We start from the raw sequence: 16,192 nt of genomic DNA, 5'->3' as shown, positions 1-16,192 counted from the left end.
TAGATGACTTTCTGTTCGTTTTTTATTGACAAAGTCATTTTCATGAACAAAATAATAATATTTTTTTTATTTTTTTTTTCTATAAGAATCCATAGTTTAGCATAATTGTAGGGGTTTGACATGCCCAATATCCCTAAAGACATAGTTGCTGAACCGTTTTACTATGCTGAACAAAATAGGTGTCTCGAAATTTTGACTAGATGTGTTTGGGAAATAAATCGGCTTGAGAGACAGGTTGATTGACCTCCAATCTCTTTTTACTCTTAGAAAGGACCCTAGAACTTTTAATTTTAAATCAAATTAGCGTCTTTAAATATTTCAATGATATTTCTAGCTATTACAGAGTAGTGCTACCTATGATATTGCTTATATGCCTTTTTGAAAACCTGCATGTATACAGTTTTTTTCGTTTAATTGGAACACCCCTTAAAATATTCCTAAAAGTTTCACCTCAATACTCTAAGCGTCATTAGTTACAATAACTGCAGTTGTAGTACTAAAATTATACACATAGTGCCTTTTGGCTAGTTCAAAATCCCCCACAACTTACTCATAAGCATCTAGCTTAGTAATACAAATTGTTCTTGAGATATTGCTTTGTCACATTTTTGAAAGTTCACATGCTCATAGTTTGTTTTGATTTAGTTCAACGTCCGCCTAAATATTTCTTATATTTGATTACTGAAGACATTGAAATATGCTCTTCGGACTATTGGCTACAAAATGGCTGTCTCGCAATTTTGATTGAATGTGTTTAAGGAAAAGAGGATATCAGGGAGGAGAAGGGTGGCTATTTCCCTCCATCATGTTTGACTCTTAAAATAGAACTAGAAGTATGCATTTCCAATCAAATGAGCCTCCTCTAAAGTTTACAAGACCATCTCTCCATAAAAACCTTACACCCCCGGGGCATAGCTAAAAACCCTTATCCCGATAATCTGGGGCGTTGTTTGAACCCCAAAAGCCATGTTATGAGATCTTTGGACTATTTTTGAAAAAATGGCTATCTTAAATTTCTATTGGATGCATTGGGGGGAAATATGATGTGGGTATAGGCATAGTTGCCCTCCGATAAATTTGACTCTTAAAAATGGCTCTTCAACTTCCGATTTCCAATCCAGAGAGCCCCCTCCGAGGCTTGAACGACCATTGTTTCCCTTAAAATCATAAATATCCTCGAGACATATCTTGCATCTCTTGCCCTGAAGACTGTGAGGGGGTTCTCATCCTCAGACATAATTTCCGGACTTTTAAACTACGTCAAACCAAATAAATATCTCGAAATTTTGACTGGAAGTGTTTGGATAAATGATGGACGTGGGGGGTGGTTGCCCTCCAATCACGTTTGCCTATTAAAGAAGGCACTAGCCCTTTCAATTACCAACCAACTGAGCCCTTTTCGAAGTTTCTACGACAACAAATGGCCATCTTAAAATTTCTATCAGATGCGTTTCTGGAAAATACGACGTGTGTGTGTGGAAGGGGGCTATTTGTCTTCTGATCACTTTGACTCTTAAAAACAGCACTAAATCTTCTGATTACCAATCCAATGAGCCCTCTTTGAAACTTATACGACCCCCATTTCTATAAAAACCTTATATGCCCCCAGGGCGTAACTTACAACCCTTGACCTGAGGGCTATACGGGGGGGGATGACCTTCAATTACTTTTGACTGTTAAAGGGCAAATAGAACTTCTGATTAACAATCAAATTAGCCCCCTATGGGGTTTATACGACCACCCTTTCTTTAAAAAAACATATATCCCCCCAGGGCATTACTTACAACCCTTGCTCTGAGGGTTATGGGGTGGGGGGAGGGTATCATTCTCAAAGTCATAATCTCTAGACCTTAAAACTACACTGACCAAAATGGCTATCTCAAAATTTTGATTGGGTGTGTTTGGGGAAGTGATTGACGTAAGGGAGGGGGATCTGGTTGCCCTCCATGAGCTCTTTTAACGTTCCTATGACATTACTTTCTATAAGAAGCGCCCTGGTCTAAAAAAAAAACAAAAAAAACAATATACCGTGCCCACATCACTCTTTACTTAGGTAGCGCTATCGCGCTGCCTATGATATTTTGTCTTGAGATTTCAATTATACAGCACTGGAAGTGCCGATTGGACCAGATAAGCCCCCCCCCCTAAAATTCAGTCTATGGGCGCCCATGCCAACCACCACTGTTGGCTTACATAATAATGGCTTATACAGTAATCCTGACAAACACAAATATGCTTTATGGTAAATTCACAACTGAGCTCTTTTCCAGCTACCATTTTATTTTTCTGCTTTGCCACGACGCGCGAATAAAAGTGACCTGACTAAAATAGTTTCGAACTACTTTTATCTGACTAAAAGCTATAATAATCTCCACTATTGACTTATTGACTATTGACTTATTGACTCTATTGACTTATTTTTAATGGAAAGTCTTTATTCATGTATTTACTCATCATGTTCATAATGAAGAAAAAACTTCCAACAAATATGTACAAGTGATGCTTAGCTTTTTGAACCTTCAATTTCTACAAAGATGATGCGCTGTCTTAATTGAGGTCGTGGCTAGTCTTAATTAGCTAATAACTGCAATAAGGATTCTTGATTTAGGGGCATAACGTGAATAAAGCGAATAGTACAAAAACCGTTAAAACAGGACCCCGTTCCTTTTTCTTATTCTAATTTTCTTATTATGGAGCTGCAGTTTCGGAATGGCTATATGTTCCGCAAGGGAGGGAGTTGGAGTCTCTTCTAATAATCTACTAATATAAATAATTAGGGAGAGGGAGATGTCGTCAATCCTAATCGTTTTATACATAAACTAAAACAAGGCGAAATCGGCTCTCCGCAATTCGTACATATGCTTTCTATGCGTATAATCCGTATGTCCCTTATTACCCCAATTATGACAAGGTCTGACAGTTTGGCTTCTCAAGCTTAATCAACAAATCATATTTTCTCCATGATCGGAATTACCTTATCTCCATTCAATTTTCCTTTCATAATTTTCCTATCCTAGTTTTCCGTTTTATTTCATCGGTCATAAAACTACAAGTAGGAACTTTATGTAAATTTAAACCGTCTGATGATCAAATAAGATTTGATACTGTTCCATTAGAAGTATTAATATATGCATAAATATCTATCAGCTTTGCTTGAGATCAAAGTATTGTAATAAATAGCATGGACATAAAACCTATGTGGTAAGATACATTGGTTAAACCCTAAGTTTTGAAAAGAGCTTCCAGAATTAATGGATTTCAAGTCCGCAGTTTGGACGCCCAAAAAAAATTGAATTAGACCAACAATTCTAAACTTCAAGCCAAAAGCGGAAAACAAATCTATGCAAAAGGTCTGAATAAAATCCTGATGAAAATGTGAAAAAAAAACATGAGTAAAATTCTTTCGATAAAAGGAAAATTATTTACAAAAAAAGTCGAAATAAGATCATTTACCTCTTGGTCTCCTCTTCTCCAAGCAATGGTTGGTAATGGGAGACCTCTTGCGTCACATTTCAATGTTGCGTAATTACCCTCCTCTGCACTTACTTGAGGCTCAGCAAACACAATTCGTGGCGGCACTCCTGTTTCGATAGGAAAGGAGTAATTAATAAAAAATGAGTTTCTTTTAAATATAAACTGTCATGGTAATGACAATATGCAATTAAATAGGACTATACTAATTATCCAATTATATTTAACTAGTTGTGTATGCTAATTATAAATTCAATGATAATGCGAATAAAAGATGCTTAAAGGGCAAAATCTTCTTCCTACTTGCACAAATTTTAAACAGACCCAAATAAACTTAGAGATTCAATTGAAATCCGAATTCAGCAAATAAAGAATTAGCTTTTGCTTAATTTTAGAATTCTGGATTTTGTACTTTATCGTGGAATGATTAAACTTTTACTTTTGCTAGTAGCTGACTTCCAATGAAACCCCAAAAATTCCTCTCTTTTCATTTTAAGTTAAAAAATTATAAGCAAGGATGCAGACAACCAATCATAGCTCTCTTGTAATGGGAAAGGGGGGTTTTCTGGAATTACTCCTATTTTATCAAGTAGCAAATGAGGGGTTAATCCTTAAGTATCCTACTTTCTTCACTAGATAAAAAAACCCGTACTCTTTTTTATTATGTTTTGGTATGATCTAGCCAGTGTTTAAACTTATTATAAGAAAAATTTATGAAAATAATTATGAAAACTCTAAAAACTAAGCCACTTTCCCTTACACTCATATTTACCTATATATTCTTTTTTTCACGTGAGCTGTTTGGCATTTTCTAGTTAGAGTTCACTTTTGCTTATGAACATAACACTGTTGAGTGATTTTTTTTTTTTTTTTTTTTTTTTTTTTTTTTTTTAATCATTAAATTGACATTTTGAAATATTCCGATCGATTGTATAAGTTAAATCTAGGTAAATTTTTTAGTTCACCACTAAAGACAAATTGTATTTCTCTCTTTGCTGGACGAACGTTTTTTATGAAGAAGGGTTGTAAAAAAAAACTGTTTTTTGAGATTGAAAACATTTCCAATATTGAAAAAAAAGGGGTCTTGCTGTTATTTCTTAGTAGTATTTAAGTAACAGTACTTATATTCAAATCGAAGACTTATTTTTCACAACTTAATTTCTATTTTTCATCATTCCAGGCCACGTAACAAATATATAATAACAAAAGTTTATGTTCACAATCAAATATATTCTTTAAGGTTTAAATTTTTTTCAAATCAGAAGTCGGATAAGGAGAATTCACTTTCTATTTCTCATCGATTCTATGCCTCAAGGTACATTAAATAAATTAAATGTGCATTTTAGTTTTTACATGAATGATTGAAAGTTCATTCAAATTGGAATCTTTCCAAGGTTTACTTTCTATTCTTTATTAATCATCTGCCTCAATATATTTAAAGAGCATTGGAAGCTCAATCAAATTTGAAGTTTATTTCCCAAAATTTACTTTCTACTTCTTGTCGATTTACTCCCTCAAACTATATTAAATAATATTGGCAGTTTATTTTATTGACTGCAAAATCATCTAAAACTTGAAAGTTTTTGAAAGTGGAAATGTTAAAATTACACGTTGCCATTACGATTTTCGATTACACGGAAAAAGACGGGGTAATATTTTTCTCCCTTTATATACTATTGATCTGCTTTCCTTCTTCACCAAATATGTTTCTCAATTCTTCTTTCCTAATCGACATGAAGAATCCTTTGTCTTTATTTTCTAAAATATGCCCGGAAATCTTCTAGGCCACTTTTAGTTTTTCTAACAACTTTTTATCTCATTGATGCTTTCTCAAGAGCTAGAGCCTTGAAAGAATAGAAAGTACCTGAAATTTCATAGTAAGTGGGATATTGGGCAAGAAAGAAAGAATAGATCAAAGGAAAGAGTGACCTCTTCTTTCAGAGCAAACTAAATAGATAAAACCTGATTATTTAATGCAAATTTCATAAGGGAAACAAATATAAATTGGTTTTAAAAGACATTTGGAAAAAGTGAAGGTTAAAAAATCGGTAAAAACAATTCAAGCATACAATGTAATTTTTAAGAGCTAAATAGTGATTTATTTACATTTAAGAACTCAATTGGTAAATCTACACTTAATAAGGAATCGAAACTTAGAATCTGAATCTTCCATTTCACTATGTTTTCTTTTTTATGTTTCTTTTCATTCTCTAAGATCAATTTAATATTGTTGACATGTTCTGTAAGTGCAAAGAATATGATTATCTTTCCAATCAGTCAGTATTTTTATGTTGGTTTTGTCTTCTGTTTACTGCATAGAAAAATTTATTTAGATAAGCTTTAATTATAATTTATTTTTATCTTTATAGTTATTTGATGATACAAAAAAAAAAAAAAAAAAGTTTCCCTTGAGTTTCTATTTCCAAAATTACTCTCAGCTTTATAGTGTCAGAGCTAGTTTTGTTGGTGGTCATAATAATGCAAAAAATACACTGGTCCAAGTCGGCTTAGAACGAAGGTAAAGAAAATATTTTTACCAAGCTGCGCTAAAAACAGCCAAACCTTTGCCGAGATTAATTCAAGAACAAGTTATTAGTTATTACCCCAAGTATTTTTTCCCTAAATTGTTCATTTTTATTGGGTTGCCCACGCCATATCCCCACCTCAAGCGTTTTACACTCTTTCCTGTATTTTTTTCTTTCGGGTATAAGCCTAGAATTGGGGTTGTTAAGAAGGAAACACGTTAAGAAAACAATTCTAAATTCATAATATGCATAATGATTTTAGTTAACACATTTTGACTAAAATCCTACAACGCATTACCCTCAAATTACGCCCCCCCCCATAATTTGAAAATATATCACCCAAATTATATGTTTTCCTGTATTTTCCCGTTTCTTACGTCACAGTTGATTCAATTTAAGGGCACACGGATGGAAACAAGAGTCACGCATGGCAAAATACATGGCAAATGTATGGGAAATATAAAACTCGGGCTATATATTTGCACATTAGGGTGGTTTGGGGTGAGGCACTGTGGAATTGCAGTCTAAATGTGTTAAGTACAGTTTTTCTGTATATTATGAAGTAAGAATTGTTTTCTTGACATTTTTCCTTCTCAACAGCCCCAATTCTAGGCTTACGCCTACTTTCATATAATTTGCCTGCTTTTTGTGTTTTTCCAAAATATGTTTTGTGTTTCTTGCTTTTTTTCGTAAAAATTGCCATTTGCAATTTTGACTCATTTATAGCTGGCAACAGTTGTTTAACGTGATATAAAATCCGATTTTAAAAAGATTTTTGCTAGCTTTAAAAGCTGGAGAACTATGTTAACAAAAGTTTCGGAAATAAATTTGTAGCTGAAGTTATATTCTTGGAATATACATCCTACTTAAGTATGTCCCTCTTTGTTGGGCTTAAAGATTTTTTCAATGCAGGTATGTGTCTAAAATATGTCCTGAATCTCAGGAAGAACATTTGCAAAGTTCGGCTTACGCTCTAAGGTTAAGGATGTGTTACCCTCCATGGTAAGGTTGTTCCCAGGAATAGATTTAATGTCCAACTTAAATTTTTATCAAATTTAATAGGTATTTTTGTAAAATTTTTCTCGAGATCATAACCCTAATTAAAGAGTTCATGATAACAAACTGTAAGTAAGGAGCGACCCAGGCTCAAGAGTAACCGAAACTCTAAAAAATGGAATTTTGATATAAATAGATATATCAAAATAATCGAATTTGTATGCTGATTTTAAATATATAAGTTTTATCATGATTAGTTATACCCATCAGTAGTTAAAAGAGTACCTGAGAAAACTTGCATTAGTTTTGAAAAAAGGAGGAAACACCCCCTAAAAGTGATAAAGTCTTAATGAAAAGCACACCATCATATTCAGGGTATCAGAGAACCCTACTGTAGAGGTTTCAAGCTCCTATCTGCAAAATTGTGGATTTTTTTTTTTTGCCAGAAGAAAGATCACGGATGCGTCTTTGTTTGTTTTTTTTCCCCTGGGTTGATCGTACCAACCCAGTGGTCGTAGAATTGCGGAAGAGGGCTCAATCGAACGGAAATTAAAAGTTCTAGTGTCCTTTTTAAGTGACGAAAAAAAATTGGAGGGCAACTAGGTGCCCTCCCACGCTCGTTCTTTCCTAAAGTCACCAGATCAAAATTTTAGACAGCCATTTTGTTCAGCATAGTCGAAAGATCTAATAACTATGTCTTTGAGGACGACTTGAACCCCACAGTCCCCGGGGGAACGGCTGCAATCTATGAACTTTGCCCATTGTTTACATATTAATTAAAAAAAAAACTTCCCAAAAAAAGAAGTTTATCAAAGAAAAGTAAAGGCCATTTTAAACTTAAGATTAGCAGATACAAATACCTTTTAAAATTCAAACTCAAAATGACCAGAAATTACTATTAAACAATAAATGAAACCGAAAACAAACAGAAATTAAATAAACAATCATAGCAAAAAAATATACAACAAGTAATAATATAAATGAATTAACAAATCCTAAAGCGAGTAATGCTTAAATTGAATATACAATTCAAGCTCAAAACGAAAAAAAAATATTTTGCTATTGAAGTATAAATGAAACCCAAAAACGAACAGAAATTAAATACCAATCAATACAAACAAACATAAATAGATACTTATGTAAATGAACAAATAAATCTTAAAACGAGTAAAACTTAAATTGAATATGCAAATCAAGCTTGAAACGAACAAAATCACTACAAATAAGAGTCTGGGTATCGCCTCCTTCTCAATTGTATTGGATGGTTTGCGGAAAAAAGGGCGTGGGGGAGGACTAGTTGTCCTCAGATCTCTTTTGACTCCATAAAAATTGAACGAGAACTTTCAATTTCCATTCAAATGAGCCCTCTCTGAAGATTATATGAGCATCCCTTCCATAAGAGCCATATATGCCCCCAGGGCATAACTTGCAACGCCAGCCCTGGCCCTGGGGGAATGTGCTTTTGTTATCTGACTTATGAACTATTTTTAACAAAATGGCTATCTCAAAAGTTTTATCAGATGCATTTGGCGGAAAAGGGGCGTGGGGGAATAGTTGTCCTCTGATCTCTTTTGGCTCTTAAAAATTGAACTGTAACTTCCAATTGCCAGTCAAATGAGCCCTCTCTGAAGTTTATACGATCATCCCTTCTATAACAGCTTTATATACCCCGGGCATAACTTACAACGCCTATCCCAGGCCTGAAGGATTGTGTCGACCCTAGAATTTTCCTTATATGATCTTTGAACCATTTTGAAAAAAATGGCCATTTTATACGAGCAAAAAAGTTTGAACGAGCATCCTTTCCATTATAACCATATATGCCCCTAGAGTATTACGTATAACGCCTGCCCCCGGGCCCTCGGGGGTTGCATCGACACTGGAGTTTTTCATCTGACCTTTGAACTGTTTTTAACGAAATGGCTATCTCAAAATTTTTATCGGACGGGTTTGAGGAAAAAGGGTGTGTGGGGGAGGGGCTAGTTGCCCTCGGATATCTTTTGACTCTTAAAAAGTGAACTAGAACTTTCAATTTCCAACTAAATGAGCCCTCTTTAAAGTTTATGCGAGCATCCCTTCCATAAGAACCATATATGCCCCCAGAGCATAACTTACAACGCCTTACCCCGGACCCTGGGGGGTTGTGTCGACACCAGAGTTTCTGTTATATGATATTTGAACTATTTTTTAACAAAATGGTTATGTTTTTCAAAAAATAAAAAAAAAGACAAAAATGTATATAAACAATTTTTTACATGTTATGAAGTTTTTTGTAGCCCCTGCCCCTTCAAAACATACCCCCCTTAATAGAAATCTTGGATTTGCCCTTGTCCTCTACATTAAGATGTACAACAGATGTTTGAGTTAGCAAAAAACATATCAACTGTGGACTTCTGACTTTGTTTTAAACAATGTCCTAAAATTCCAATCTCTGCACTTCCTTCCCATTCATTGTCTTTAAAATCAATCTTCCGAAGCGGGAATAAAAAAATAAAAGCACGACTCTGAATTATTTAGAGCTTGTCATAGTCATTTTTTTCGAAATAAAATATTATTGTACCTAAATTGACAAAGTGCACGTTTTTCCTATTTCCCCAAGTCTATTTGTTTCAAAAATTGATTTTGATAGCTCATAGGCAGTTTATACTAGAATATTCATATCGCTTTAACGTTTTATTTTTCCATTTCTCCGTCAGAGTTGAGTAACTTTTCCTTAAAAAATAGGCACTTCCGCTTCTCTTTTTCTTGCAAACGATTTATCGACTATATTTCCAGCTTAGGGAGCACGGAACTAATAGAGTACAGTTGGAAGTTTTAATATGCATGAAATTCATCACTGGGGAAATAAGTTTAAGATGGGTCCTCCAATGTTCTATGGGAACTGTAATAACTTATTTTAGACCAGATAAACTGTCTGTTTCTTTTTTAATGGAAAAATTACGCTAATAAATTTCATGCGTTATTTTAGAAGGGCGTAATTTTAGAAGGTATAAGGGGTATCCAACTATCCACTATAACTATGATAAGCCAACGCCTAAAAACGGCCCGTTGAGCCAATACAATTTTCATCTTGATGGACATTCAGAGAAAATACGATAAAGTGAATTATATCGGGCAATCGTGTTTGTTTGGTGGCATTGGAGGGGGGAAGGGGCAATTCAAAATTAAAATAATTGCAGAACTAACAGGGGAAAATGATTTAGTCTGGTCTGATTTTATGGCCATACCACAAATTCTAGCCGCAGAAAAACAGAGACTTTTGTGTCCTTAGACTTCAAGCGCTAGTATTTACCTGGATAGCAGTATAGTGATGAAGGTATAGATGCAGAAAGTATAAAATATAAGAACAGCCAATGGGCACGGCATTTTTCGCAGTTGAAACTATAGAACTAGGATAAGAATACTAAAAGCCAAAATAATGGCAGTTATTTGATTATATTTCATGACAGAAGACTGTGAAAAGGAGGAAGATGTGCTGAGTCCAGCTTTGCGGAAGATGTGCTGAGATGTGCTGAGTCCAGCTTTGCGGAAGATGTGCTGAGATGTGCTGAGTCCAGCTTTGCGGAAGATGTGCTGAGATGTGCTGAGTCCAGCTTTGCGGAAGATGTGCTGAGATGTGCTGAGTCCAGCTTTGCGGAAGATGTGCTGAGATGTGCTGAGTCCAGCTTTGCGGAAGATGTGCTGAGATGTGCTGAGTCCAGCTTTGCGGAAAATGTGCTGAGATGTGCTGAGTCCAGCTGTGCGGAAGATGTGCTGAGATGTGCTGAGTCCAGCTTTGCGGAAGATGTGCTGAGATGTGCTGAGTCCAGCTTTGCGGAAGATGTGCTGAGATGTGCTGAGTCCAGCTTTGCGGAAGATGTGCTGAGATGTGCTGAGTCCAGCTTTGCGGAAGATGTGCTGAGATGTGCTGAGTCCAGCTTTGCGGAAGATGTGCTGAGATGTGCTGAGTCCAGCTTTGCGGAAGATGTGCTGAGATGTGCTGAGTCCAGCTTTGCGGAAGATGTGCTGAGATGTGCTGAGTCCATCAAAAGAGTCCACCTTTCCAGACAGAATCTAAACATACTTAAATGAGGGGGAAAGAGGCGAAGGGTGAAAGAATATTTCAAAGACAGTTGTAACGTTGTGAGAGGTAGCAAACGTCGTGACGTTGTGAGAGATAGCTCTGAATGCATTGAGATGGAGCAAGATTATGGGCAGGTTTGTTGGCTTTAGGTGAATTAGAGCTGTTATGTGCTGCTAATATAAAAGGGCTACACTCTTAGGCTTAATTGGTTTGAGTATTGAGCAGAAATAAGCTTTACCATTTTAAAGTGGTAAAAAGAAATCAAAAAAGTTTTACAGTAGTCAAAAACTGTATCTAAACCTGCAACAGTCGAGAAAAGTGCGCTCCTCCGCTACAATACACGTTTTAAGGGTTGTTTGGATTTAGTCTTATTGGGAAAGGGCCTATTCACTGAAAATTTGTATGTTCTAGCGCCCTTTTTAACTGATCGAAAGACAGTCTGACACCGTTTCAGCATCCGAGTATCGAAGACGAAATAGACACTCCCAACTTGAAAATCTCCATTTGCCTCGAGATAAAATGATTGGGACAGCTCTCCAGGAGGAAGGGCCCAAATTTATACAGTTTTTCTGTTATATGTCTACTATCACTTCTTATACGTCCCCTGATTAAAAATGTGCTCATGTGGTTGAATATTCAGTTCACTTCATTTTTGCACAAAACATCAAAAATTCGTTTCGCTGGCCGAAAGTGATCTTCTTTTTCTTTTTAATAATTAATTTTTAACTTATTTATGTTGCTAAAAATGTTTGCTTTAAATAATAATAATAATAATATTTAAATAATATTTATTTAAATAATATTATTTAAATAATTTAAATAATAATAATAATAATAAAAATGTTTGCTTTAAATAATAATAATAATAATAATAATAATAATAATATTTAAATAATATTTATTTAAATAATATTATTTAAATAATTTAAATAATAATAATAATAATAATAAAAATGTTTGTTTAAATAATAATAATAACAATAATAATATTTAAATTTTTATTTATTTAAATAATATTATTTAAATAATTTAAATGATAATAATAAAAATGTTTGCTTTAAATAATAAGCTGCAATTCCCATAGCAACATCAGTAGATTGATTTTATCAAACAAAAATTACTGTATATAGAGTGGTTTCGGTCCCTGAAATATGGTAGTTGACTTGACTGCCGTAAATTCAACTACGAGTGCATTTTTGAATGCTCAACTCGTATAGTTGTGAATGTTGAGCTGAAAAGATTCAAAAACTGAAGGCTCACTTTTTGTCAGTAAGGAAAAATGTTTGAAAATCAAAAACTAGGCTTTTGTCTTATTACCTTATAAATGCCCTGTAATAATTGTAGACTTATAAATTTTTACCAATTCCAAAAGTTATCAGAAGAACTTAAATTAGGTCCTTTTAAACACCCGAAGGTCACCTTTGTCAAATACCCGAAGGCCGCCTTTGTCAAATACCAGAAGACTGCCTTTGACAAATACCCGAAGACCGCCTTTGTCAAATACCCGAAGACCGCCTTTGTCAAATGCCCGAAGACCGTTAAATACCCGAATACCGCCTCAAAATCCATTACTGAGCCTTCCATTATCGTTAAGTGAGCTGGAGCTGACTCCACTCAGAGACAGGAGATATGAAAAGTAAATTATAGTTCGAAGTTAAAACTGTCATAGTATCTGTTACCACGGAGGTTAAAACGCTTGATTTCGACAGTGAGTCAACTATAATTAATTAAAGTCTAACAACCGAGCGGTCAAAACCAAGCTTCATGCTAGATAAGATACACTTCATACAGTCCATGGAATCAGAACGCTTCAAAGATAAGACTACCTCATATATATGTAAATGGTCAATTACTTTGCTTTTACCCTCTGCAGAAATGATGGAAAACCCCCAAAAAGACCTGCAGGTAATATGTCGAAGTACCTACCATCCCAAAGTGTACAAGTAGGGTTATACCGACCATAGTGGAGTTGATTTATGCAAACCGTAGAATTAAACAATTTTTCAGGGATTGATTTGAGCGGGGGGGGCATGGTAAATTATCTGGAAGGGAAAAAATATACAAACACTTGACGAAATATAGAAAAATATTAAAAACCATAGACTTCGAAAGCCCAACAAACATGCCTGCACAATCATCACAAAAAAAAATTACATTATTGGATAACATACCAACTTCTTCCGTCTGGAAATATGTTTCCGTTGTGGTGGTTGTTGTTGGAACGGAGGTTATAAAAACTGGAGTAACACAGGATGAGCCACAATCTGTTCTACAGCATTTCCTGTCACCAAGGCAGTCAGCATCAGTGTTGCATTCTCTTTCACAGTTTGAACTTTGTCCATAAAGTGTTGGACACTCGCCAAGTTTGTTAACTAAAATATTAGTAGAACCTCTTATTAATTCTGTTAAACAACCATCACTGAGATTTTTGGTACAACAGTTAGAATAAAGTTTAGTGGCTAAATTGAGATGAGCATAATTCTGATTAGTTAGCAGAATAGGCAACTTTATGGCTCCCAATGAGGGAAGTTTTCGTGGCCCAACTTACCCCCCCCCCCCGAGAATGGGTAAATTCATCATGTTGAAAAACCATTGAGACACGTTGGAATCAACAATATACTTAGTCTGACATCAGCTGAATTTCAAACTGAATCAATTAGCATCCCCCTCCCCAACCCAAAAACTATACGATGAGTTCAATTTAACATAATTACACTCCAACAAGGAGATGGAGTCATAGAAGTTCAACTTTTCTAAGGGCTAGCTTTATACCTTTTTATCCCTTCCACAACAGCAGAACTTAGTTTATGCACTTCTAATGAGCAATTTGTCACGTAAAGATAAATTAGAATCATGTTACATAGTTGATAATGAGGCAATATAACGTTATATAGTATATTTCCATTTATCTAAGGATTCAATGCGATTACAAGAATTAGATACGATTTTTGTGAAAATCCAAGCACAAATCAGCCTTATAAGAAACAGCAATCTGAATCTTGGTACTACTGCAACTAATAAATCAATGCACCGCCAAGAAGTTCGTCAGTCAATGCGTGTACTCCTCCTCCACCCCAACAAATTCAAAGCTTCACTCTTCACCACCTCCCATGAAGTTTCAATTTTTTTTAAATCCTTATTTATGATCTCTTCCCACCCAGTCTGAGGACGACCTGGTTTCATTTTGGCCTAATATGGAACCAAAAAGCACAATATATTGCGATATGCCATTTCTTATTCGTAATTAAATACAAAGTTAGACTCTTTCTCACAACTCTATTTTTTAAAACAACAAAAAACTCTAGCATAAAGAGCGAGGCGTTGAGGAGGGGACAGCCCCTTTCATATACGGAATAATTTCTGTTCGTTTTAAGTTTTAATGTCACTCCTTACTTTCAGTTAAATAAACTTGATTTTTATTTAATTTCTGATCGGTTTTTAAATAATGCTGGGAAATTTGACACCCCCCTCCCCCTCATAGAAATTTCCCTTCCCCATGACAATATCCTCCATGAAAAGATCCTCCCACGTAGCCCCCTCCTCCGACCCCCCTCCCCACAAGAAGAAATTTCTCCTGAAAACGTCTGCATACTTCCAAATAACAAATACTATATGTAAACAATGGGCAAAGTTCATAACTTGCGGCCCTTCCCCCGGGGACTGTGGGGCATTAAGCCATCCTCAAAGACATATTTATTAGGTTTTCGACTGTGCTGAACAAAATTGCTATCGCAGAATTTTGATCGGGTGACTTTGGATAAATGAGGGTGGAAGGGGGCCTAGTTGCCCTCCAATTTTTTTGGTCACTTAAAAAGGGTACTAAAACTTTTTATTTCAGTTCGAATGAGCCCTCTCGCGATATTTTATGACCACTAGATCGATACGATTATCCCTGGAAAAAAACAACAACAAACAGATAAATAAACAAGCATCCGTGATCTTTCTTCTGGAAAATGCAAAATTCCACATTTTTGCAGATAGGAGCTTGAACCTCTACAGTAGGGTTCTCTGATACGCTGAATAATGTACGGTTCTCTGATGTTCATATAATAATATATGAATATAGAAGTTCGTTGCGTAAGGTAATTCGTAAGTTACGTATATTTATTACTAATAAAAACGTTCGTAAATAAAATCAAACAACTTTCGAGAAAGCCATTTAACCAAAAAAAGTAAAATTAATATGCAAATTTTGTCTTAATTATTCATGTACGGTGAGCCAAAATCAAAACCTGCATTAATTCAAAAATATCCAGATATTAAATAAAAAAAGACAAAGTTTTTTTTAACTGAAAGTAAGGAGCAACATTAAAACTTAAAACGTAGAGAAACTATTCTGTATATAAAAGGGGATGTCCCCTCCTCAACGCCTCGCTCTTTACGCTAAAGTTTGACTCTTTTTCACAACTCTATTTTTAAAACAATAAAAAACATTAGCGGAGATAGCGAGGCGTTGAGGAGGGGACAACCCCTGTTATATACGGAATAGTTTCTGTGCGTTTTAAGCTTTAATGTTGCTCCTTACTTTCAGTTAAAAAAATTGTTTTTTATTTAATATTTATTAAAAGTCAAGTCTCTGACTTTAAAAAGTCTTTAGTACAAAAGTCATTATTTTTGCCAAGTCAAGACTTGATAAAAAAACTCACTGATGCAAAAATAAAAATAGAGAATATGAAAAACATTCATGGTAAGAAACGAAAAAAGGAAAAACAAACAGAGGAAACAAAATTGGTGATCACTGACTGATCTTTGCTTTCCATACAGAAAAATTCCCTTAGACTTAAGACTTTAATACTTTTTTAAGACTTAGGCCTAAGTCGTTAAGACTTTTTCATAGGATTCTTTATACGATGCTCATTTATTCGTTTGAGCTTCACCTATTTTTCTAATTGTATGCATCATATTCAGTGAAAATTCTGAAACCATTAAAGTAGCTGTAATGTTTGTGTATAATAGCAATATCTAAATTTATATCAATTATTGCTCACTAATTCCGAAAATAGCTATTAATTATCATAGTGATAATTTATGCAGTTTTGTTGTATTGGTGCATTATCAATTATGTTTATAACCTAAACCAAGGCCGTATCCAGGGGGGGGGGGTATCCGGTTTGAACCCCCCCCCCCCCCCGAACTG

General features: G+C 34.9%; 1 protein-coding gene across 1 annotated transcript in view; it reads right to left on the bottom strand.

Annotated features, from left to right (window-relative positions):
- Positions 1-16,192, bottom strand: part of Ppn (proteoglycan-like sulfated glycoprotein papilin) — a 264,027-nt gene that overhangs the window by 75,415 nt on the left and 172,420 nt on the right. The window contains exons 33-34 of the mRNA XM_089091753.1: positions 13,227-13,427; positions 3,454-3,581 (exon numbers count right to left, since the gene is read on the bottom strand). Of these exons, the coding sequence (XP_088947879.1) occupies positions 3,454-3,581; positions 13,227-13,427 (329 nt within the window). The remainder of the gene's footprint in view (positions 1-3,453; positions 3,582-13,226; positions 13,428-16,192) is intronic.

The sequence above is a fragment of the Artemia sp. Qi Xiang Cuo genome, chromosome 7, assembly GCF_049724085.1.
Source record: "Artemia sp. Qi Xiang Cuo chromosome 7, ASM4972408v1, whole genome shotgun sequence".
Lineage (NCBI taxonomy): Eukaryota > Metazoa > Arthropoda > Branchiopoda > Anostraca > Artemiidae > Artemia > Artemia sp. Qi Xiang Cuo.
The sequence above is the reverse complement of the archived record's forward strand: the minus strand, read 5'-3'. Positions and strand labels throughout refer to the sequence as shown.